The sequence below is a fragment of the Taeniopygia guttata genome, chromosome 5 (assembly GCF_048771995.1).
Source record: "Taeniopygia guttata chromosome 5, bTaeGut7.mat, whole genome shotgun sequence".
NCBI classification, from domain to species: domain Eukaryota; kingdom Metazoa; phylum Chordata; class Aves; order Passeriformes; family Estrildidae; genus Taeniopygia; species Taeniopygia guttata.
In genome coordinates, this window is record NC_133030.1 from 24,443,726 (window position 1) to 24,467,237 (window position 23,512).

General features: G+C 39.7%; 1 protein-coding gene across 1 annotated transcript in view; it reads left to right on the top strand.

The window, feature by feature from the left end:
- Positions 1–23,512, top strand: part of HSD17B12 (hydroxysteroid 17-beta dehydrogenase 12) — an 81,689-nt gene that overhangs the window by 20,233 nt on the left and 37,944 nt on the right. Inside the window, 2 exon segments of the mRNA XM_030274124.4 lie at positions 11,141–11,187; positions 15,145–15,220. Of these exon segments, the coding sequence (XP_030129984.2) occupies positions 11,141–11,187; positions 15,145–15,220 (123 nt within the window).

The window sequence follows — 23,512 nt, forward strand, 5'->3', positions numbered from 1 at the left end:
AAACCTGTAGTCCAAGGTGATTCTGATAGAAGCTCCTATCAAAGGGATTCCTAAATATCTAATCTTAAAAATTTAGTTGTATCTGTTAGATTTACCTGTTTAGTAATATACAAAATAACTTGAAAATCCACAACATCAATTTAAAGGACAAAGAGAAAGTTAAGCAAAGTGACGAGTGTCATTGGTTGCCATGATCAAGAGGTAGTGGAGAAAGCATCAAATCCCAGACTAATAGATGAGTTTCAAAAAGAACAACAGGAGATGATATTGTCCAGTGTAGGCTGTAGTTCACCAGGGTGGCTTCTTGTTACAGTCTGTATTACATGCTAAAGGACTACACAGATTAAAAAAAAAAGTTATTCTAAAATACCTTAATAACTTTGTCTCCTGTGGATTTGTCCAAAAACATCAGCTGTTGTTCACTAAATTGCAGAGCTGCAGGATGGAGACAGGAAGAACATCCTGGAGATCCATTATACTTGACTTCTCAAAATCACCCCTCAGTATCTCTTGCTGACCACTACCCAAGTCTTGGGTTGGCTGCATCTCTGTTCTGAGCTAGAAGATCAGTTCTTGGGATAAAGTGTGAGAAAGTTGGTCTACACTGTGTTGGATTTTTTTTCCCTTTTCTTCCAGTAAAAATGGTTGGATGTGTGCAGAGGCAAAGGAACAGGTGATTGCTAACATGGATTTTTTTTCTTAATGACCCGATGCGTTGGATGTGCCACGCTCATACAGAATGATGAGCTTGGCACATCATTGCTTGAAATATGCTTGAAGCTTCGTTTAGAAATTTCTTCAAGACTGTGTTTTGTATAACTGCAAATAGTTCAGGTCCTAGTTATGTAGCTGTGAAAGGTCAAACAGTGTTTCAAAGGTGCAGAGAAAAGGTTGTATTTAGCACTGCACCAATTTAATGCCCACAGTCTGATCTTTAAAAAGCCATTACTAGGTGCTGTTGGTTTTTTTAATGCCCCAGATGGAGGCTGGTGTCCTCGCTGTGAATAGGGAGGTGCTTGAGTAAGATGATTTGACTTACTGCCAGCAGGATAAGGGATTCAAGAGGGAACCCCTTCTCAGTTGCAGTGCTTCATGGAATCAGAGTCTCTGCTCTGTTAGGACCACGGTGCGTTTGACTCACATATAATTTTTGTTTTTTATCTCTAGCTTCAGGTAGCCTCTTTCTCATGAAGAGATGAACGGACACCCTCTGGAAGTCAAATAGTGTGTTGAGATGGTGGAGGAGGAAGGATAATTTCTGTGATACCCTCTGACAACCTGAGGGAGTGTAGAACCATGCAGTTGACAGAATGTATCAAAAACAATAAACAAATTACAGTCAGGCTTATTTTGTTTTCTATTTTCTGTCTGATCCATTAAATGGATAGTTATGAACATATTCTTGTTCCAAGTTTGTAGCTGTATCTCCAGAGTTAGCTCTGGCTTGACCCACATCTCAGATCTCTTCCAGCAGGCTAGGTTTCTTACTTTTATTCTGCTCTTCAGAGTCAGAGATAGGGTTTTTTTCCTTCTTTGAGATATAATGATTTCCAGTTGGTCACAACCAACCAATTTATATTGTCTTCCCAATGTTAGCCTAAACTGTTCCTTTTCTGGTGATTACTCTACAGAAGCTTATGAAGAACAAATAAAACCCTTTTAAACTCATCTCCCAGAATGGCTAACTCTAAATCATCTTAGCAGCCCTTTTTAAAAAATACGGAGTTGTTCCCATTTAAATTACTTAATGTATTATTGTTTCCTATAACTATAGGAAGCACCTCAGTGGTTATAGAAATTGTCTTTATAGCTGCATCAGAAGGACAATTTACAGACAATTTTGATACTTTAGAAAGACCAGATACTTTTTCCCCCCTTCCTAACAATGGTCACCTCGCCTCTAAACAAAGTTAGTCTCAAGTGTGTATCTTGATATCTGGTGTCTCTATGTCACTGTGCAATATCTGGCAATATTGTGTTTTATTCCTAATGGGTCTGTAGACCCATGTAATTCTTTGCAGTGTGACATGTGATCCTTTTCCAGAGCTAGGTTGTCTGTGACGTTCACAAAGCATTTCCTTCTTTGTGTGGTGGTCCCTAGTAACAGTGCTGAACAGGATTTGTGCTGAGATCAGTTTCTGAGGAGTGTAACTAGTTGTTGGCTTGTATCCTAATAGAATTCTGGTTTTGGTGTGAACCATTGTAGATGCCTCCCCAGGCAGCCCCTGATGATATTCTAAGATACTTATGTTTCATCATGTAAAATTATTTTCTTTTGCCTACTAGGTCTGGAGCATTATTCTTGTCTAAATGGATCATATCTTTTAAAAGTTTGACACAGTTTTCCTTTTGATTAAAAATGGATCTAGTGCTGCATTTTATACCAGTCTACACTTTTTCTATGCTCACAATTATTCTGACACCTTGCATAGCTTTGACTTGAAATAAAAATGCCCACAGCTTGCCAGGATCACTTGTTATCCTATTCTGCTTGCAAGTGTTGGTTCTTTGTTGCCACATCACTAATTGGAATTAATTTTTCTGCCTGCTACAAATACTTAGTGAAAGAGGGGAAAAAAATCTCAAATTTCTTTTAGTGGCTTCTAATGTAGAGTCTTCTTTCAGCATTGCAGGCTTTAAACCCAGAGGCCCTTCTTCTGGCTGCTTAGTTTCTTCTCAGAAAAGTGACTTATCTATGCGTGTTTCCAGTGGCAAACACACTGAAAGCCTTCAGATGGTGCCAGTCCTGAGCTATCTGATCTCTAAAATGTTCGTGTTGTATTCACCCCCTCCTAGAGGCAGGAAGAACCAGAAATGGTAATTTGAATGACCTCTATGCATGTGTTTTTTTGGCCTGGTCGTGCTTGCTGTGACAGTCAGCATCTGTCACGTATTTCAGAGCAATGAACAAACGAGAGGTTGTTTTTGCTGAATATTAATGCTATGCGGTAACTCTTACTGTACTGCCTTACAGAGCACGAGGCAGCTGTAGCCTTTGCACATGCTTAACTCAACTTGAACTGGCTTGAGCTGATGATCTGAACAACTTACTTGCTACTGCAGAAAGTTTCATTCAAGGCAGTCTTGGTTTCACCTGACATTTTCTGGATCAAAAGGCTTGAAAGCAGCAAAGGATGGGGTGGGGGCCTCTGAACGGGATGACAGAATTCCTCCTCTCCTCCCAGACTCCCATGCCCATAAAGCAGCAGCCCTTGACTAACAGGGAAAAAAAGAGTGGAGTTTGAGTGTATAAAAGACAATCAGCCTGGGCTGGGAGAGCTCCCATAGAGGCAGCTGGAACTGGAATTGCTTAAGCCTTGAGTGTGACTTTAATGAATTTTTCAGTATGGGTTTCTTGTAGAGATTTCTAGATTCCTTCTAGTTCTCAAATGTAAAGAATCTTCAGAGTGCACTGCCCAAAACCCTTTCTTGCTGTACTTCTGGATGAAATGGGAACTTGTCAGTGCTGTGATATTTATAGAATATTTTTCTACCCACAATCCTAGCTCTTAGACACAAGCTGTTACCACGTAAGTGTTTGGTTTTGGGAATTGAACCTTTTTCTGTAGCCTGTCTTTTCAAAACCTGACCATTAGGTGTTAGCTCCTCTGTGCAGAAAAAAACCCTTTATATGAAAAAAAAAAAGAATGTACACAACTTCTAGGATTCCAGCTTGGGTACAGATCTTTCTGATGAGGCTTCCTATTTCAGCAGCTAAATTGAGAATAGATGTGAAGTTTGTCGTATTTTTTGCACACAGTTTTCTGTTTTTATTTAATAAAAATGCGGGGAGTTGCTGCTGTCTTATTAACTTGCAGCCGGCATGCTTATCTTCTTTGTTCTTTGTTAAATATGAGCTGGCATGTGTTAGACTGCGTTAGCGTTCACTCTTTGGGACTTCAGTGGTTTCTAAATTTGGCATTGCTAAGCCGGTGCCCTGTTTGCTTGAATCAATTGGGGCTGCTATTTTTAGCAACAAAAGGGAATTGAAATAGCAATTTTCTTTCCATGTAATGGATCCCCAAGAGGAATACTGATGCAAGCTCTCTGTCATCCTGTATTCTCCCCCTCCCCAAAAGCACTCAGACGAAAGGCAGCTGTCATGGTTTGCGGCTGTATTAATCTTTAATCAATCGAGTGTTTTCTGCATTCAGGTGTTCAGGGAAAAAAAGGGTCACGACTAAGATCTGCCTAGAATAACTAAGCACTCATGCATGGTCTGTGCAGTCAGAATTTGTGGATAACGGCAGGGATAGATGGAGCAGCTAAAAATAGTATATGCTTCCAGTGTTTCTCCAGTCTATTTTTGATGCTTGATTTTGATAAGGTTGATTGGAGTCTTACTAAAAATAGCTGTTCATAGCAAGCTGAGGACAAAAAGTAGAATATTTTTAACCACCACAGACTAAAGTACTTTTTGTTGGCTGGAGATAATCTAGAAGCTTGGTATTGGTCAAATGCCAGTGATTTATATAAATCTGTAATAAATGAAGCACTGCTTGATGCCAAGCAGGGATAGTCTTTTCGCCCCTTGCCAGCTTTTGTTTTCCCCAGGAGCTGTCATATTCTTAATATAGCCTCTGTGTTTCGTAGCAGAAGAATCTCGAGTCTTCAGTTATTTATGGGCTGTACTTTAAACCCATGCTAAGGCTAGCTGTGCTGTGAAGTTTCTCTCAACTGTATTGCTTTAGCAATACACAGAGGGTCCTAGTTTATGTTGAACTGTGCTGTGACAGACCCTCACTTGTATCTGGATTCAGTCTTGCAGGACAGGGGTGGCTCTTCTGTGTGAATGGAGGATGTTGCAGACAGACTAGTTCTGCAGTTACCATTTTGACAACAAATTTGAACACTTCTCAGGAGATCAGAGATGCAGCTAGGCTACCCTCCTTGAGATCTGTTACTTAGCTTAGTTTTTTGACAGGAAGGGTGTATTCCCAAATTGCTGGACCCACATCTGTCTATGGAGAATAACATTGCTGGTGGCTTGAGTTCTCCCTCCTAGGTAATGACATGCATGAGTGCATCTGCAGTAGTCTGAAAGATTGCCTACAAACTCAGGCTTTTCTGAATGAAAACAGGAAAATGGCTGAACCAAAATGAATTTGTAGTTTGAAGAGACTAGTAGGGAACATGCCTAAGAGTTACTAGCTTCATTGTGCAGGTAGTCAAAGCACTGCAAGGGGTATGCCTGGTGCTGTTTGCCAGAGGCAATATGGATAAAAGTATTCTGTGCTTTATCTCCGTTAGGCATCTTAAAAGTTCATTTTGCTGTGGAAAACGTGTGTTTGTATCTGAAGGCAGGCTTGATCTCTTTAAGCCTTATTTTTCACTGTAGTCTAACCTTGAGTTGGGGAGTCACGAATCTATAATCTTGTTTCAGCGTGATTGCTCTGCAGAACTGCAGTAGAATTTTCTATGCTTGTTGTTGCTCCCTCTCTGTGTTTCCACACTGGTCCTTGCTCCTGTCGTGAGTCGAGATGATTTCTACATGCCTGCCTCATGCTATACTGCACCACTCTTTGCTTTTGTTTTAAGATGTCCTGGCTGCATGAGAAGCAAGTAAAAATGTTCTCCTTGGGCCTTGAATATTCACTTCAGTCACAGAACAGACTGCCAGTGACTGCTGGGTTCTGCTTTTGCCTGGCTCTGGAATGGCAGTCCCTTTTTTATGAGCAAGGAATACAACTCTATTATACCTCTTTGGAGGTGGTGGGTGTTTTTTGGTCACCTCTTATTTGGCAACACATTGGCTGTTACTTCTTAGAAGCAGAAAAAAATGTGTGAGTTCCCCACACTGTTGGTGGCGCTTTATCATATTTAGCCACAGGCTGTGGGATTTCTGAAGTATGCAGGTGCTACTGGAAACATTTGTGTATTTACCCCTATGTAAGGCTTCTTGTCTGAATTTTTATCCCCTGAACTATCACTGGTCATTTTAATCTTCTAGACTAAAGTCACCATCTGGTTGCATGCATTCCACAGACTTGGTCTATGGCTTTTTTGATAACATGAAAGCTGTTCCCTTTTGGTGCAACATGACATATCTTACTGACTGGTGAGGTTTTCTAACTTTGTTTGTCAAGGGCTGCCCTGAGTTTGGTACTGGCCAGGAAATGTTGCCAATGCTTATGAACTATGTCATACCTGTTGTATGTGACAAAAGCTGTGAAGCGTTAGGAGATAAGTTGACTCAGTGGTATTAAAATGTAGAGAATTAGTGATTTGTGTTTTGTCAATAACTACTGTAGTAGTAGAGGCTGTGGTGGGTGCCTGTGTAGGTGTATCTTAAGTTAAAGAGATCACCAGTGGAAGAGGTCAAAGATGTGTAGTTGAACTCAAAGTGGGAGTTGAAAAGTCTGTGGCGAGAGGTGTGAGTTGCTTATTTCTTTCTTCTCTCCCCACAACCACATAGGAAGCAAAATTCTGGCACAGTCATTAGGGCAAAGATGCTATACTGTCCTGAGGTATAGATTTTGGTGGTTTAGGGAAAAGACTACATGACATATTAATGATAATACTGTAATAAAAAAATTTAACTGCTGATTTGTGGTCTTGTGCTGATGACTTGTATATATATATAATGGTAATTGAAATATCTACAGCCTACATATTGCGTAACCTCCTCCAGCAGTGTGGGCAGAGGATGCTCCATACTGCTCTCATTGTTTGGAGACCTTGATACTACACTGGCAGTTTCTTTCTGCACCCTATCACTGCATCCAAAGCATGGGTGGGTTCACAGTAATTTTTACTAAGGTGGTGTACCCTAGTGGCTAGCATGAATAGTAAGTTTAGTTTTATCAGCTTTCCAATTTCTTGTCCACCACTCCAAACAGGGTAGGGTTTGGAATAGAAGACTATTGATGCAAAACTGAAATGAAAGCCAGAACTAGAGTATGATACCATACCTACATCTATCACTGACTATAACAATTATTATGCCAGTCTTACCCAAAATGTCATTTCCTAGAAGAGCAAGAGATGTTCCTTTCTGTGTGCTGGACTCACTAGGGCCAGGCTTTGTTAATTCTGACTTAGAACAGGAATCTTTAGACAGGCTTTTTTGGAGCATTAAAAATATGATGTATATGTCAGTTCCCTAGTTATGCATATACTAGTTTCAGAAAAGGTTCTTGAGATGGGAATCTGTTCCAGGTGAGGACTAATTGTTTTGTGAAATACTGTGTATGCTGATGACTGGCCAGTGGGGACTTCCCAGGGTAGAACATCTCCATCCCAATGCCTGTGCATGTATTGATTTATGAAAAGTGAGCTTTCTCAGACTATGTCATGTTACTGGATACGTTCTCTTATTTTTTGTCCCCTGACTTTTAGGGCTGCAGGGGAAAAGGCAAAGATAGCTGTTGACTTTGTCTAAAATTATCCAGTGCTGCAATACAAGCTTCCATTCAGGCAAACATTTACTTGGTGGGCTCACACACAAGTTGCCTGGGCACTCTTCTTACTTCTCTCCTGGAGACAGCAGATGGCTGAAGTGGGAAGCTACTACAGTTAGTCTGACTACTGAGTAAATGTGTATAATCACACTTAGGTGCTGGTGCAACTTTCTTATATAGACAATAACTTATTTCTATCCTACTTGCTTTGCCTTCTTTAAGCTCTGCCAGCTGCAGTCAGTTTGTAACTTTTGTTGGAAGGCAGTCTGTAGAAGAAACAGAATTCAAAAGCTTAATCCACACTTGGAGTCAAACTAGCTTGGGCACATCAAGTTGATAGTAGAAACTTAGTTAAACTGACACAGCTTTGGAATGGTTGAAACAGTAACATTTTTCTCCAGTATAGAAGCTTGAGATGAATGTAATCAGTATCAAAATTTAAGCAACTTTCTAATGTACGAGGTTTAGGTAATCTAAAATGTGGAGGAAGATAAGGTGGCTAAATCTTGATTTCTGTGATGCTGGTTCTATCAGTTGCTGTGAACCACCTCTTCTCCCTGCTTTTACAATGTAGGGTCTGAGTTTTGCTTTCTGCTCTGGCAGATTCCTCTCAGAGCAGCCTTTCTGACCCTCCAGACTGCTCACTAGGATGCAGTAGATGAGCTGAACTGGGGGCTACTGGTCAGCAGCAGGCCAGGTCGGTGTTGGTGTGTGTTTCCCATCGCAGTCCGTGGGTGCTGACCTCAAGGGCCCCTCTGTCAGTGCAGCTGTAATGGGAAATCCATTTGCTTTAAATGGGAGGGAACTGAGCCAGGTGGCTCCTCTCAAAGAGCCTTAGGAAGAGAAGTGTATCCTGAAAAAAAGGGGGTTTAGGTTAGATGTTGGAAAGCAGTCCTTGTACTGTTTTTTCTTCAAGATGGTGTGGGAGCATGGAGCAGAAGACAATTATCCTTCTCTGCATGGAACCACTAATTAAATAATGGTCTCTGTGTCATCTTGTGAGGAGTTCCCTTACTGCTAAGAAAAACTAGCTGCGTACTTTATCCTGAGGCCTTTTCCTGCAGCAGAAGCAAAACAGGGATGTGTATTAACCAGGAGTCTGTTTCTGTAGGTGATGGCTCAAGCACTACTTTTTTCCTGATGGAATTTTGTAATTTTTATGTGCATCAGATTTATCTAAATTTCTCACATTCTGTTCTGGAGGGTACTTTAACCTCTGGACTACAGGTTATTTTAATTTGAACTAGGACTTATAAAGGGGGAAAAACATCCTTTTTCTCACGCTTCAGTTAGAAATCCCTGAACTTCAGCTTATGTCTCGTGCTCCACCTGATTCCATTACCATTTACCTAAGCAATGGATTCAATAAATGAGTAAATATCCTTGACTGAAACTACTTGTACTTTACTAAGCCTTTAAAGGGCTACAGGTGCTTTATGGGAGTCCCTGCCTCATGGAGTATGCATTTTTGGCTGCAGCTGCTAGAAGTGAATAACTTGCAGTGTCAGAAAACAGTATTTTCAAATGCTGAGCTTGTTATCTGGGAATAAAACCATTAAGTCTGTAAATTCTGAGTTGGAAGAAGAAGAAACAATCTAAGTGTTACAGGGAATGGCTCTTCTTTAGGTGCCTCACTAACTATGGTGAAAGAAACAACCCCTTTCACCGAGTGACTGAAGTTGAATGTTTTCCACATTGGGTCAGCTTAGAACTTGTCCAGCTACTGTTATGATCCTTATGGACAGGAGTCCTGGTACTGTTTTCACTGTACTCCTGTTTGCTTCATTCTGTTGCTGAAGCAACAATGGCTTGTGTGATAATACATCATGTGAATCCCAGGTCAGCAAGGCTGAAACTGAAGCTTGTTGGTCCTTGAACTAAAGGGATCATGCTGTCCTGCAGGACTGTGGTGTGTCTGGCTGAATTGGTAACAATATTGGTAAAAGTTTGGTTGCAGGAAATGGGCTCTTGGGAAAGTATTCTTGATTTCTTCCCTAAAGTCTGATTTTTATTGGTCATTTGGACCCTTGTTTCACCTTTCATTAAATGGCTTTGTTTCTGTGCCATAACTGTCACTCACACTTCCCTAATGGTGGCTGGATAGGAAGTGGCAAAGCAATGTGACACAGACACTTGGTTTTCTCAATAAAATTCCCTGGCACTGACAGCGCAGCAGCCAGAGCTCTGTTTAGTAGCTGGAGCATCCCATGTGTGCAGTATGCATATCCTTATCATGCTGAAGTTATGTCATCTTGGAAATAAACCCTGAAACCAGGGAGGGGATGAACATATATGCATGTACCTTCATCTGTGGTTGTGAATTTCACTTAAATAAGGGCTATGACTGGATCTTTCTTTCTAGCCTGAATTGTTGCTCGACCATTCAAACTCAAATAGGACCTTTGCTGGCAGTTTCATCTTTTGTTATTATATCCACTTATTTATAGAAAGCAGGCACAGAGACTGAAAGGGTTATAGCATTTCCTAGCTGTTATTACTCCAACAGAAATATTCTGGCTGCAGTTTGCATGCCAACTGTTAGAGGGAATCTGCAAGCAGTGACTAATCAAATCATCTGCAAACACATCTCCTTCCGGTGCTCCGAAGGGAAGCTATTGCTGAATCCCAATGCCAGACAGCACTGTCTGCTATGACTTTCATTCAGGTGGAGGTTGACCTGAGAGTTAAACCAACACTCCCAGTTCACTGTTCTGAAACATAAAACAAGTCCAGTTATTTGGCCATGGCTACATTCAGCAATAAGCAGTGGAAGCGCAAACCAAGCTCTTCTGATCTGATAAAAGGACAAACAGAAAAAATCCAGTAGGTTCTGTGGAGAGTGAGAGGAGAGACAGGTAAATGAGAGGTTGGACAGGAGAGCTAAAAATATAAGGATGCTGAGGTATAGGCACTGGGTTTGGTGAGAAGAAAAATCTGAGAGAGGGGAAAAAAAGTGATGCTGAATGTACTTGCATAAAAAGCAGTTGGAAAAGCAGTTTCTGTATGGAGGAATTGCTATTTACTGGGATGATCAGCTACTAGTGTGGCGAGAGCCCTGGAATAATCTGTCAAACTAATGGCATGTTGAGTCACTCACAGCTTCTCAGCTTGTGGAAAAGAATCCTAGAAAGACTTGAAGCTTGACACAGATCCAGTCACCCACAGGTGAGAAAGTTTAAGCTGTAGAAGCCCAGCTTGCAACTGATGCCTGGATCAGTCGCCCATACTAGTTGCTGGTGAGCACAGTGGTCATAAGAATCTGAAATCTGCTGCAGGAACACTAACAGAGAGCTGTTGTCTGTGTCCTAAAATCTGTTTTCTTGGATGCTTACAGGAGTTGAGATACCTTTTATTTTACTGTATACTTAAAACTAAGCTGACAGCTGGTTTAATAGTCATAAATAAGCTTTTTTTTTAGTTAAATGGCTTGGAAATCCTAGTCCACAAAGTTTCTGAAGAAGAGTATTAGGATAGAGACCTGACTTTAAAAGGGGTGCTGAACCTGATTCTTGAAATATGTTAGGCTCCTAATTCCATGTCTTTGTCCTTTCTTACCTATGGAAAGGTATTAGTGTGAGTTTTTTAAAGTAATTCCATAGAAGTTGTACACCTGTTCCAGCAACTTTGATATATTTCTGTCTGGAATGAGTACTTTAATAGCCTGCAAATGAACACAACCATTGCAGTTATTTCTGTGAAGCAACTAATGTAGATTTGTCTTTTTTTTGCTGTTGTTGCAGTGGTCACAGGAGCTACTGATGGGATTGGAAAAGCCTATGCAGAAGAGGTAAGAATTCCTACCACTTGGAAGTCTGTCTTGATTCTTGGCAATATGTCAAGCCATCTCAACTCTGTCAAGCTGCATGTGATATTTCCTCCCTTATTTTAACATAGATATCTGTGGAGAAAGGGGTCGCCTATTTTGCTTTCTTCTGGTAACCAGCCAAAAGTTTATCTCTTTTTGTTAGTTTCTTGTTAGTTTCTTTTATTTGTGAACTATATTTTCAGCTCTTACTTTGTCCTTCAGTTTTTATTTTTAACTTCCTTAGTTTTTAAAAAAAATTTAACTTTCTCAGCCCTTGGTAATTCCTTTTGGTACTTCCAGGCACTGACTAAATGACATTTAGAGCTGTCAGCAGTATGTTCCAATTATTTTTTTCTAGTTCATGAAGTCTCGGAAGCTGGGTTTTACCTTTATCTCTTTTACTTTACTTTTGCTCTTGATGGATATGTGGGCTCCAAATATATTTCATATACTGGAATGTATTGCTTAAGACAGAAAGTGCCTGTTAGTATAGGTAATTTAGCCTATAAGCCCAGAGAACATAATGACAAATAGTGCTGGGTACAACAATTTATGGCAAAAATAACTTTAAACTCAGCATTACTATCAAAGTGAGCCTGTCTGTGCTCATTTTTGTGTTCTCTGAAACACCAGCAAGATTTTGTGTGAGATCACCGGTGAGAGATTCCCTTTTCCTTGATTTTTTTTTGTCTTTTTTTTTTGTTTGTTCGTGTTTTTTGTTTGTTTTTGGGTTTTTTTTTGTTTTTGTTTTGCAAAGCCCACTGGGAAAATGGCATTCCTCTTCATGGGCAGTCCTTATCCTTTGGATTTCTTGTCATCCTGATGTGCCTTGCCCTGCTACCTGCACCCCTAGCCCCCAAATTAATTTCTACTTTGCAATGGTTGCTGTAAGCACAGAGCACTCCAAAAGGTACAGGTACTCATTCTTGGGCTACAGAATAAAACATGCTGTTCATGAGTTGTAATTATTATTGTTACTTAAGCATTTATTTAGAATAAAACACAAATCCATCCTTTGACAGCTTAGGTGGATGTAGAATACTTGATAAAGTCAAGTGTGGATGTAGGGCAAAATGTGGAATACCTGAAGACATCTCAATCTTTAAATTAACTCTAGAGATATCTACAGAAGTCTGCCAGAAGAGGCTTGATTTTCTACTAAAAATTCCCTTCTGGCTAATGTAAATTCCACTGGCATATGGCTGCTTGGGCCTTGATGGCTGTGATTATAGTCATGCAGACAACTTGCTTTTCCTTGGAGGAATTTGTGAGAATTGTAACTGTATGTTGAGAAGTGCCTTTTTGCAAGTTTGATATGGCCTCACTGGAAAGTGAGGGAAGAGCTTTTTGAGTGCGTGGTATCTTGGGTTGTACTCTGCTCTGTAGATTATTTTCCTTTTCCAAGCAAAGAAGTGTTTTTACATTTTCACCTTTAATCTTTGCCCAGCACTGATATCCTTATTGCTAGATCAGCCCTTTGTGAAAGGTTTCATGTTTTGAGGATATGGTCAGGAGTCAGTATTCATTGCCCCTCTATCATTATCTTTTGTTTGTTTTTGAAAATCGTTAGTATAAATTCAGCCTTAGCCATATTTGTGTGCTGGTGATAAACTAGAGGTTTTGATCCCATTGCATACTCTGCAGTACTCTACTATGCACATCTGTTTAGTATAGGATTTTTAGAATCTCTTGCTGTGTCTACTCTAACAAGAGCTTTAACCTTGCTTTGATTGGCTGTTGATGTCATTGTTTTCCATCCTGGAGAGAAAGGGTTTATACAGCAGCTGTGTTTTGCTACCAAAGTGGAAAATGTGGTAGTCACTAACATGGCACTTAAGGAAATCAAACCCCTCCATTCATCAGCTCCATTAGAATGGTGACCCTTGCTTGCATCAGTCCTTAGGCTACAAGGGTAGATTCCGAACATACGCTGCTCTGGGTGAGTTTTTAAGTTTTATGGTCTTGTCATTCAGCTGTTTCAGGACCCTAAGGATATTGGGAGAAGTATAATAATAGGTTATCTACAAAGCAAGTGGGTCTTGCTTGATTCCTGTATAAAAATGTAATTAGTAACTGGGATCTCAGGGATCATTATCTCCCTTTGGATGATTGTGGTTCCTTTCAGCCAGCTAGGTTTCTACCAGTGAAGGCAGAGTGCTCATCAAGCACCTTAATTGAACTTGCTCTCAAATGCTGTATCTTCAAGTTTGATTACTTCTCTTAGTGATATTTGTTCCTTGTTACTGGGTCTTCTGTTGGCTGTTTTATGTGCTCTCCACTTAGAACTCCACTTGCAAAAGGGTTTCAAATTTCAGATGTACTTAGAATGCATCCCTTCAGTGTGAACTTAGCAGAGGCTTCTCTCAAGCTCACTCTTGTGGTGGAAACTTTCTAAATGTGGTGAAGTTCCGCTGACTGAATGTATTGGCATCACTTTACTTCCTTGGCTTTTGAGACAGATGAATACTTTCCCATTAAGCCCAGGTACCTACTGAAGCAGTCTGAGAGCCCTTACTCTGATGAGTAAGATCTCTGGAGTTTTTCGCCTCATGGGACAACATTATTATTTTGGATTCTGAGTAGATTACTGTCAGACTGTCCTAGCAGGTTAGGTAATCAAGGCCTTCAGTGCCTTGATCCAGTGGAATGAGAGTACTATTCCCTTCTTCCAGGTGCCTTCCAAGCCTACTGTGGGCTTCATGTAAAGTGTGTTCCAGTGAGCCAGGTGCTTATCTACAGTTGGCTGGATGATGTGATCATCCCTTTTAGACACTAATTCTTGTAACGCCACATCATTTCCTTGAGCAGAAGGCTTAAGTTGCCTGTAAGCCTGAACCTGGCAGCTGTTTGCTAGTGATTCCTATGGTGTCTTTGGTTTCTACCTCACATTCTGCTCATGAGATCTAGTATGAGATTTCTACTGCTTAGAGATCACACATGGAAGTAAAGCACAGAGTTAACTGATGAACTCTGCCATACCGTTGTCCAACAGAATCATTACTGCTTTGCATGCTCCTGCTAGAAAAGTAGATGGCTTTAAGGCACTTCAGGTTGTTTCTGTACTGTTCTGTAGTGTTTGAGGTTTGAGGTCTGTGTGTTTTGTTGGTTGGGATTTTCTTTTTTTGTTGTGTTTTTTTAAAATTCCATTGAAGTCCCATTCTCATCAGCTTCTGAGGGCAGTGAAGGAGTTTTATTGGAGCAATGACAACTTATATGTTTTTTATGTGTAGGTCTTAAGTCTCTGAAAGGCAGAGCCACTTTAAACTGTGGGTAGATACATTGTTTCAACTTACAGTAGTCATAAACATAATTATCATTTCAGAGTAATTCACATATGTAACTGTCTTCCTGTAGACACTTTTCAATTGAGATGTTAGATCTCATTTTAAACTTGCAATGGTAGGTCTGATTCGATGACCAGGGTATGCTCTGGCCCCCTTTCAATTTCCACAGATAGCTTCCCTAAAAGAATTTCAGAAGCAAATTAACCTTGATACCTATGAGTAGTTCAAAGTAAGAGTGTAGCCGTACTAAAGGGAGGAAGTATTGAGTTGCACCACAGGTGTTCAAGTGGCCATGGATATCTTAACTTGGCATGTTAAACTTCATTATGGGTAATAATGTTTTTGCTCTGGCATGCAGAGGTAGTGTAAAAGTTCTGTGAAATACCCACTGTTTTCTATGTTATAAATGCGCCTATCCACCTATATTAGATGACTGAGAAGATGGTGTGGTGTGAAGGGAATTAAGTAAGAAATAACATGGAAGTATTTATCCTGGTTTTCCCTTTCATGACTCTATTTAAAATTGTATTTTTTTCAGACTTGCTGGTCATATATTGTTGTGATGTTCGATGAATTTTGCAATTCCTTTGATTAGGATACTAACTTGGAAGCGATTTATGACTATTCTAATGTCTCCTGTTTTGTTTTCTTGCAGTTAGCAAGACGTGGAATGAAGGTGGTTCTAATCAGTAGGTCAAAAGAAAAACTGGACCAGGTTTCTACTGAAATAAGTGAGTTAAAACTTCTTCCCTAAACTTCACTGGCATGCTTATAAATAAATGCAATTGCACATGAATTTCATACGTGCTAATATATGCAGCTCTGATTTTGAAAAGAGTTTGCTCTTGTGCACAGTGCAAATGTTACAGATATAAGTAGTAAAGGCCTTGCAGTTCAATTTTACAGCTGTTAATATTTAACTTCTGAGAACAATAGGGCTTAATTCTGGAATAAGTACTCCTAAAACTGTTAGTCTTCCATAAGAACAGCTTACCAGGCCAGACTGAAATACCACCTATTCACATAGTAGTAGTTGTCTAAAATCATAATAAGGCAAGAAACATGCAGTCATTTCTCCATCTGAATATTCCCTCAGTGTGAAGCAAGTTTGATTTCATGGGCTCCAGCGATAAGGATGATTTCTTTGCAGCTAGAAGTTGTTGAAAGCATTTTCCTTATTTGTTGTCTTACCAAGTATACAGATTTATTGTGGGTAGCTTGCCCCGTTTCCCTCTTTTTTGTTTTGTTTGAATAAACAACTCAAAGATTAGATCAGAGACCTGTAAGCTCTTTTGAGGTGATGGGTGTTCATAGTCATAAGAATATATTGAATGAGTTAATGTGTTTAAGAACCTGTATTAGGGATTGTTTCTTCAGTAAGTGTGTAGTAAATGGCTGTAATGGAAAAATAAAGGGCCAACTTTAGTGCTTCAATCACAAATGGGTGTTTCTACAGGATCAGTTAGGAAAAAGATTCCTCAAGTCTCATGTTGACAAATGATTTTCCAATCAGAGCAAAGTATAATCTAGCCCACAAGAATTCCTCTTCTAATCTATATCTCTTTTATTAAGGCATATTTCACACAAGGTTATTAGTTTGTGCAGAGTATGTCAAGATAAAGTGAGAAATGTAACCATGTGAAAAGGTTTTTATAAGCAGGAGTAGAAGTTGCATACTGTAGATCAGATTTCTGAGCATAATGATGTTGGGCAAAGAAACCTTTAATATGGTGCTTCTGTACTATCCTCCTGTGTCTTGCTTAGGCTTTCTAAAACGGTTTGTGTACATAATGCAAATAATGGTAAGAACTGTTCTCTTTCCAAGGTCATAAATTTATAATTTTGGCTTAAGTTTACTAAAATTTTCTGTGAATTTGTTAGTGGCACTGTTTTACTGTAAAGCATAATCCCCTAAGTCAAGAGTCAACACACTGTCCTGTACTAAGTTGTAAGGGACTGCTGAGTGAAATTAAGGATGACTAAAAAACTCCAGGACTTCAACTTGCTAAACAGTAGCTGTTGTACTAAATCTGTAAAAGTCAGGGCACACAGTTCTATTGATATCAAACTGTTTTCTAGACCAAAAATTATTATATATATATGTTTAAGTTGTAAAGCGCATTCCTTCTCAGAGCAAAGCTGTCATCAAGTTCTGTCTTCCATTGATTTGGAAATAATTGCCATTGTTCATTAGTACCCTTCATTTAAGGTTGTCACTGCAGTGTGTGAACCTACCTGAGACACTGTGATCAATCCAGTGACAGTGTAAATGCAGCAGAGTAGGCGTCACTGCCCAGGTAGCTTGTCTTAACTGCTGATGCTTGCTGCCAGTACATAAAGAAGCTACACCAATGTGGTGGTTTTTGGTGGTTCACTGCAGTAGCTGGATGATAGTTTGCTGCTTTTGTGTGGGCATGTGCAGTCACGTTTCTAGCAACGTTACATAAAGGTGTTTTGTTAAGTCAAACTATAACTGAAAGAAGTTTCTACAAATAATCTTGTTCTGGAATCAAACACCTATGCATGAAGTGACAAGCTTCTTGAAAGTGGTCATAACCCTTTCTGTAACAGTCTTGGTATCTCTTTCTCCCTGGGAATTAAGCATGATGCTGACAAGATAAATCTGCTTTGAGCTTCAGCACTTACGTGATAGCTGCTGGGGGAGGTTTTCAGATTAAAAAAATAGGTTCATTTCCCTATGTGAAGCAGCCTGTAATACATAATTACTGTTAGGCCTCACCCAAACATTTTTCTGCTTCCTTTCCTAAACCATTCTGAAATGAGATGACTCATGCTGGATTTTCAGAACACTTCTTTTGACAACACTGAGCTACTGAAAAGTGTACCTTGTTCATCGTGGCATATACTGAAGGATTAGGATAGTCTGCATGATCAAGCAAGCCTGAGTTGCACTTTCAGATCCTGCTAGGTTTTAGCTGGACAGAATTGTCTTGTATTCAGTCTCATGTGGTCTCTGCAGTCTGCTCAGATGTTGTCATATATAAGGTGGGTGACTTTTTTAATGCTAAGTCTGTAATTACTTAAATGGTTCCCTTGCAGGCTTCTAAGGTAACTTTAAACTTCTTTATGATGGTCCATTGTTCTTCAAATTGACATGAGCTTGCTCCTCTTGAGTAATGACTGTTAATCACTTTAAGAAAGAATAGCTGTTTAACTAATTCCAGTTGAGTAGTGTGATTCTGTGCATGTTTTCAGTTTCCTCCTCTTTTTCATTAATCAGTCTCATGCTTATCCTATTGAATGGATAGATGCATTCTGCCACAAATAATGACATGGGTTTCAAGGCTCAGGTGTGTTCATTCTATTTCAGAAGACTCATCTGCTCATAGGGGAGACTTCTACTAGGAGTGACATCTATTTACAAAATACAAGTTGTATAACCACCATCATAAGGGAAATACTCATATGTCTTTCTGCATGTTAAATGCCAGCTGACCTGGAGCTGATTTTTTTTATGTGCATATGCACATTAAAGTGGCTGAACTGATGTTACAGGAACACCAGATGTTCTGAATGTGCAGCTCAGTTTGAGCAGCAAAAATTAGTGGGTTAATTATAAGTTGTTGAAGATTTTATAAGACTTTTCACTGTGTTTTCAAGCATGCTTTAAAGCTTTTTTTTTTTTAAGAGTACTTAAGTGTTGTAGGATTTGCCATAAAAGAGACATTCTACGGTTTGTTCCCTAAGAAATAAAGTATCGGCCACTGACTGAAGTAAAAGTTTAGAATTTCCTCTTCAGTCGTCAGGGATAACCTTTATGAGGAATTATATAAGTTTTATGGAAATATATTTGATCTTTTAATCAAGTTGTCATGCACAAGCACAGACTATTAAGGTCACTGTAAAAAAGGCTTGTCTAGTTCAGTTCATGCTGTTTCACTGTTCTACCACTTTTCTGAAGGGTCTTTTGCATTGCATCATTGAACACTTTCAAACATTCAGGGAGGATCGGGAAGAAAATTTCTCTGTGAATGGAGACAGTTGTTTGAGTGCCACATAATGGGTCTGTTCCTTGATTTGCTGTATCTAATAATGAAGATGGTCCAAGACATCTCAGGTGCTCTGTGCCAGCAGCTGGTTCTTGAACCATGGATTTGCAGGCAGAAGAACTTCAGTTACTGCACTGGATAAGTTTGTTCTGAGGGGAATTGAGAACTACTTTGCTGTATAAACTCATTACCTAGGGCTGCAATATGAAGAATGTAGTGCAGACCAGATAAACAAGGAAAAAATTTCAGTTTGTCTATAGGGAAATTGTCAAAAGAATTTGGTATTGGTGTCCATTGTTAGCTGGTACCTTCACAGGACACTTCATGAAGTTGAGCATGAGCTGCAAGAGCCAGGAAAAAACTCTTACTTCTTGTTAGTGTTTCTACTTACAAGTGTAAGTAGCTATTTACTTGTAGGTGAGTGCATATAAAAGCAACATGGCAGATTTTGAGTTTCTCATCAGTTACTATGTAATGAAAGGAAATTCCTATTTACTGCTTTAAAGTGGGTGGTTTAGGGTTACATACAACCAGGTGATAAAATTGGCTTCAATTAAATTGTTTGAATTGGGAGAAATTAACTGTTTTTCCAATGTATTCTCAAAAATTAACATTTAATTGGAATACACTGCAAGTCTTTCATACTGTTTGGGAACTAATGTCCAAAACTTGGATTCTGCTACATGTCTATAAGAAAATACAATTTTTTCTATAAGGAAATAAAGATTTTTTTTTTTTCAATTAAAATCTGTGTAGCTATTTCACTCCAATACATTTCCTCAGCCCAGTGTGTAGTGTATCTAAGTTGTTTGGTCATGGTAGTTTCATCTTGAACTACTTTCTACCCCTAAGATTTTGGGTATTGTAAAGTGATAGCTGTCATGCTTATACTCAGGATCTGCTGTGTTCTTACTACTCTGGCATGATTTTTGAGTACAAAAGTGGGATGTGGTGCCAAAGCCAGAAATGTTTCTTCCCCATTTCCTAGGCAGGTGGGTTTTACAGTTTTCTTCTGCTTTCTTGATAACCAGTTTGTGGGTAGCATCCTGAAGCAGACCTGATGCTGACCCCTGTGCTTGTCCCCTGTCCCTTACCATGACCCACTGCAGCAAATGGGCCATGGCCCCATGACAAATGTGACCCCTGCAGATGCTCACCTCCACCTCCCTTGGAGCACTCGGCTCCTTCATCTCTGCCCTGGCACTTGGATTTCCTCCCTGCTGCACCCCAGTAAATCCTCCTCACATTTTAGAATAGGCAAGCAAGAATATTTGTGTTTAATAGAGGAGGTTGAAACCTCCTCACATTTTAGAGCTGGCAAGAATATTTGTGTTTATTAGAGAAGGTTGAAATGCAGACAAGTTCTGAGAGGAAGGGGACATCTTTTTACTTTTCTTGCACAGAAATGACAAGGTTCACTTGCCTGAGCTTAACTTGAAGACTAAGCTAATCCAGCAGTTATTCTGATCTTTTGTCATCTATTTTTAGGTAAATTCATGTGTTTGCAGCCTTCTATCACCTGAGCCAGGTTCAGGTTGACAAACTTGAAATCCCTGTATATTTCTTGAACTTGACAGAATAGCTTTAAATATTTTAGACTTTTTTGATGCACTGAAGTCGCCTTTCAAATAAGGTTGTAGTGTGAGGATCTTTGATTCTGAATGAGCTCTTGGGTTTAATCTCTGAAGAAAGTTTCCTTTGGATGAAGTGGAGGAAGTTCTCTTGGTTTTGCCTTGTGTGAGCCATTTACTAAAGGAGCAGTTGGCAGGCACTGTAGACAGCAGACAGAGGATTCAAACTGAATTTTTATTAATTTGTTAATAAATTAAGTAGATTAACCCTGATGTAAAAGAGTAGTTGGAAAGGGAGCTTATTTTTAATTTTTTTTCTTCTTTAAGAAGAATTTTGCTTCTGTGTTTTTGGCTGGATTCCCCCCACCCCACCCCCCCGCCTTCTTTTATTGTCTTCTCTTGAATTTTCTCAGTGACATTTTGTCTGGATTCATTTAAAGAAATTGAGCAGAATACTTGGAGAGAAACACTTGACAGGTGTCTTACAAACTACAGAATGCAGTCCTAGAACTACTTCACTTCTTAGGATGAGTTTTGAAGTAGCAGTCTGGTAGGACAAGCCACAAGTAAAATGTTCTGCAAATGACTAGTGATATCCTTCCTTTCCAGATCATCTGCCAGCATCTGTGATATGGCCACATATCACAGGTGGTTTTAAGGATGGAAACCAGGAAATTTATTGGTCAGTGTTAGGGGTTGCACAAAGCAGTAGGTGAGCTGGCAAGCTCTAGGAGATGGTGCTTTTTCACACCTGGCAGGACTGAGTGAGCCTCTTCCAGAAAGAGGGTGCTTGCTGTGAGCCTCACTGCCAGTGTGTTTCGATGCAATACTTATTAGTAGTTTGTAATCCAAGAAAGTCCAGGAAAAGGAATGTATGAAGGTTATTTATATGTGAATTTGGTACTTTGGATTTCCTTGTCTGAATGTAAACGCAGCAGAAGTAGCCTCTTCCTCTCCTCACATACTCCTCACATATTGTGCCTGTAGGATCGGGACTAACTTTGGGACTGAATGGTTCCTTAAGTCTTAAAGTTTTGCACATTAGCTAATTGGATCAATGGGCAGCTAACTGTCTTGGTACTTTTGAAACCCAGACTTGAACAACCAGGAATTGTCTTTCCTGGAAACGTTTGGGGTCACTGCTGCCTCTGCCTGGAAGTAATTGTGTGTGAGGATACACTGCATTTTCTGTGATACTCAGAAACGTAATGCCTGTCTCTGCTAACAACCTATCTAACAAAAGCCTTTAGGGATGCCAAAACAAGAGCCTCTGGGCCTTTAAACACCTTTTGTTAACATGTAAGCTGTAATCTATTGCTTACTACTTTCAGTGTAAAATAAGCTGAACATCCCATGAAAAGATAAGTATTGGATTGTTTTCACATTGGATTGGGTGAAAGTCTGTTTTGAAAATCTAGTTTAAGCCAGCTGGTGGAAGCTCTATTGCCAAGAGACTTAAAATTAGGCCTTTTAAGGACTGTGTGGTGCAAACAGGGCTGTCTTCCTCCTGCAACTTCATTCTATGAATGTGTATTTTAGTCTTATGTCACATTTTTAGCATGTTAAGTTCCATTACATCAAATGCTTTTTATCTGTCAAAGCTGTAAAAATTCCTGATAGACTTCTTTACTGAGGAAATGGTGATAATCGCTTCTGTGTTTTTTCAGGAATATGTTGTGGTGAGGAAAAAAATGCTAGTTAGTAGCTCTTCGTAGAGAAGGGAAACTCAGTTGATTTGTTCTGCACAACAAATTCTTTAAAAAAAAAAAATCTTTGAATATGAGAAATAAACAATTTTCAAGTATGTGTAGCTACTGGCTGAATGTATGCCTGCTGTAATTCCTTAGGCATAAGCCACTTCCAGTGCTGAGCTGGGTACTCTTATTTCTTTGAGCAGTAGATGGGAACTAATTAACAATGGATTTTTCCTTACAAGTAATACTTTGGAGAACCCTGAAAACTTAAGTTTTTAAGTGCCTGACTTTGGGATACAGCAAACATTTTACTGTGGGTGCTGAATTGGAGGTATAAAAGATAATGCTGAATTAGCCTAGAAACTTATTTCCCTTTCTGAATTTGGTTTAATTCAAGTAGAGTGACTTAAATATCTTGAAATTGACTTGAGAGTAAGGGCGCTTTTTTTTTGTTTATCTATGATACGACACCTTTCAGTCTCTATAAGTGACACTAAATTCTTCTTACAGTGTATTTTTTCTGGTCTTTCTGAAATTCATTCTGTTGAGCCTAAATCTGAAAAAAAGGTGGTGGTTTTTTTTTAATAATTGCTGTTCGAATAAGTATATGGCTGAAGAATTTGGACTCCATTTTGCAAAAGTGATGCAAAATTCAAGTTTACGCATATACACGTATCAGGTGTACACACTGTCATATGTGATAATGGCATTAAGGGAAAGGAAATGTTACAGGAAGTATGGGAAATAGTCCATATGCCCTTCCTAAAGTGATTAAGTAAATTAAAAATAGCTTAGTAACAACAAATACATCAATGAATATAAAAAATATCTTGGTGTGGGGGTTGAAAATAGTGTTGGGGAAAGAGGAGAGACAAAAGGGGTGTTTGAGGTGCTGCTTAGTATACAATAGCAACCTTCCCACCCTTCATGTTGTGCTTCCCTGTTAGGGATCGCGCCCTGACTGGCTCTGAGCGCAGCTTCAGCGGGAGCAGCGATTTCGGGGTTGCAGTGCGGGGGGCTGTCCTGGGCTCACAGCTCCTGGGGCGCGGCACGAGGGCGGCCTGGGAGCCCCCTGTGCCCGGCATGAGGGGCGAGGGGTGCGTGGGGAGCAGCCACCGCGGCCTTTGCAAACACTGCCAGGGCTGGAGTGTGCAGCCCCCCCGGCTGTCAGCCTCTGCAGCTGTTCGTCACAGGCTGCTTGATGCTGTGTTTTTAGTTAGCTTGGTAATTAGAACAAGCTTGATTTAGAAAAGCTTGCGATGCTGAGCATAATATTTGGGTGAATGGCCTTATTGATTGATCCTGCGTCGCTCAGAATGTGTTTCTGGCTTGGTTAGTGTGTCTTAGAAATTGTCATGTATTTTGATGTAATGGAAGTTAGAGGAGAGCAAATGGAGGCAACTATTAATAAAGTGTGTTTTCCCTCTGTTTACTAGTACTGTATATACACATTAAAAACTTACACACCCCAATGGCTCAATAGTTTTTGGACTTTGGCTTGGAGAGCTGAAGTCATATGTGAAAGGTTAGAACTGAGGAACTGACTTTATGTCTGTGTATATTGAAACTTAAAGTTAACAGAACATTTAAATTAATGAATTAATGTATGTCATTGTTTTACCTGCTCTACAGTTTTATGTGATTGGATTTTAAAAAATATTCACCCTCTTTAAGGAAGGTGTTTCTATGAGATTTCATGTGCAACTATTGCAGTATGTAAGGAATTCTCTGAAAGTCCTGCATGTGTA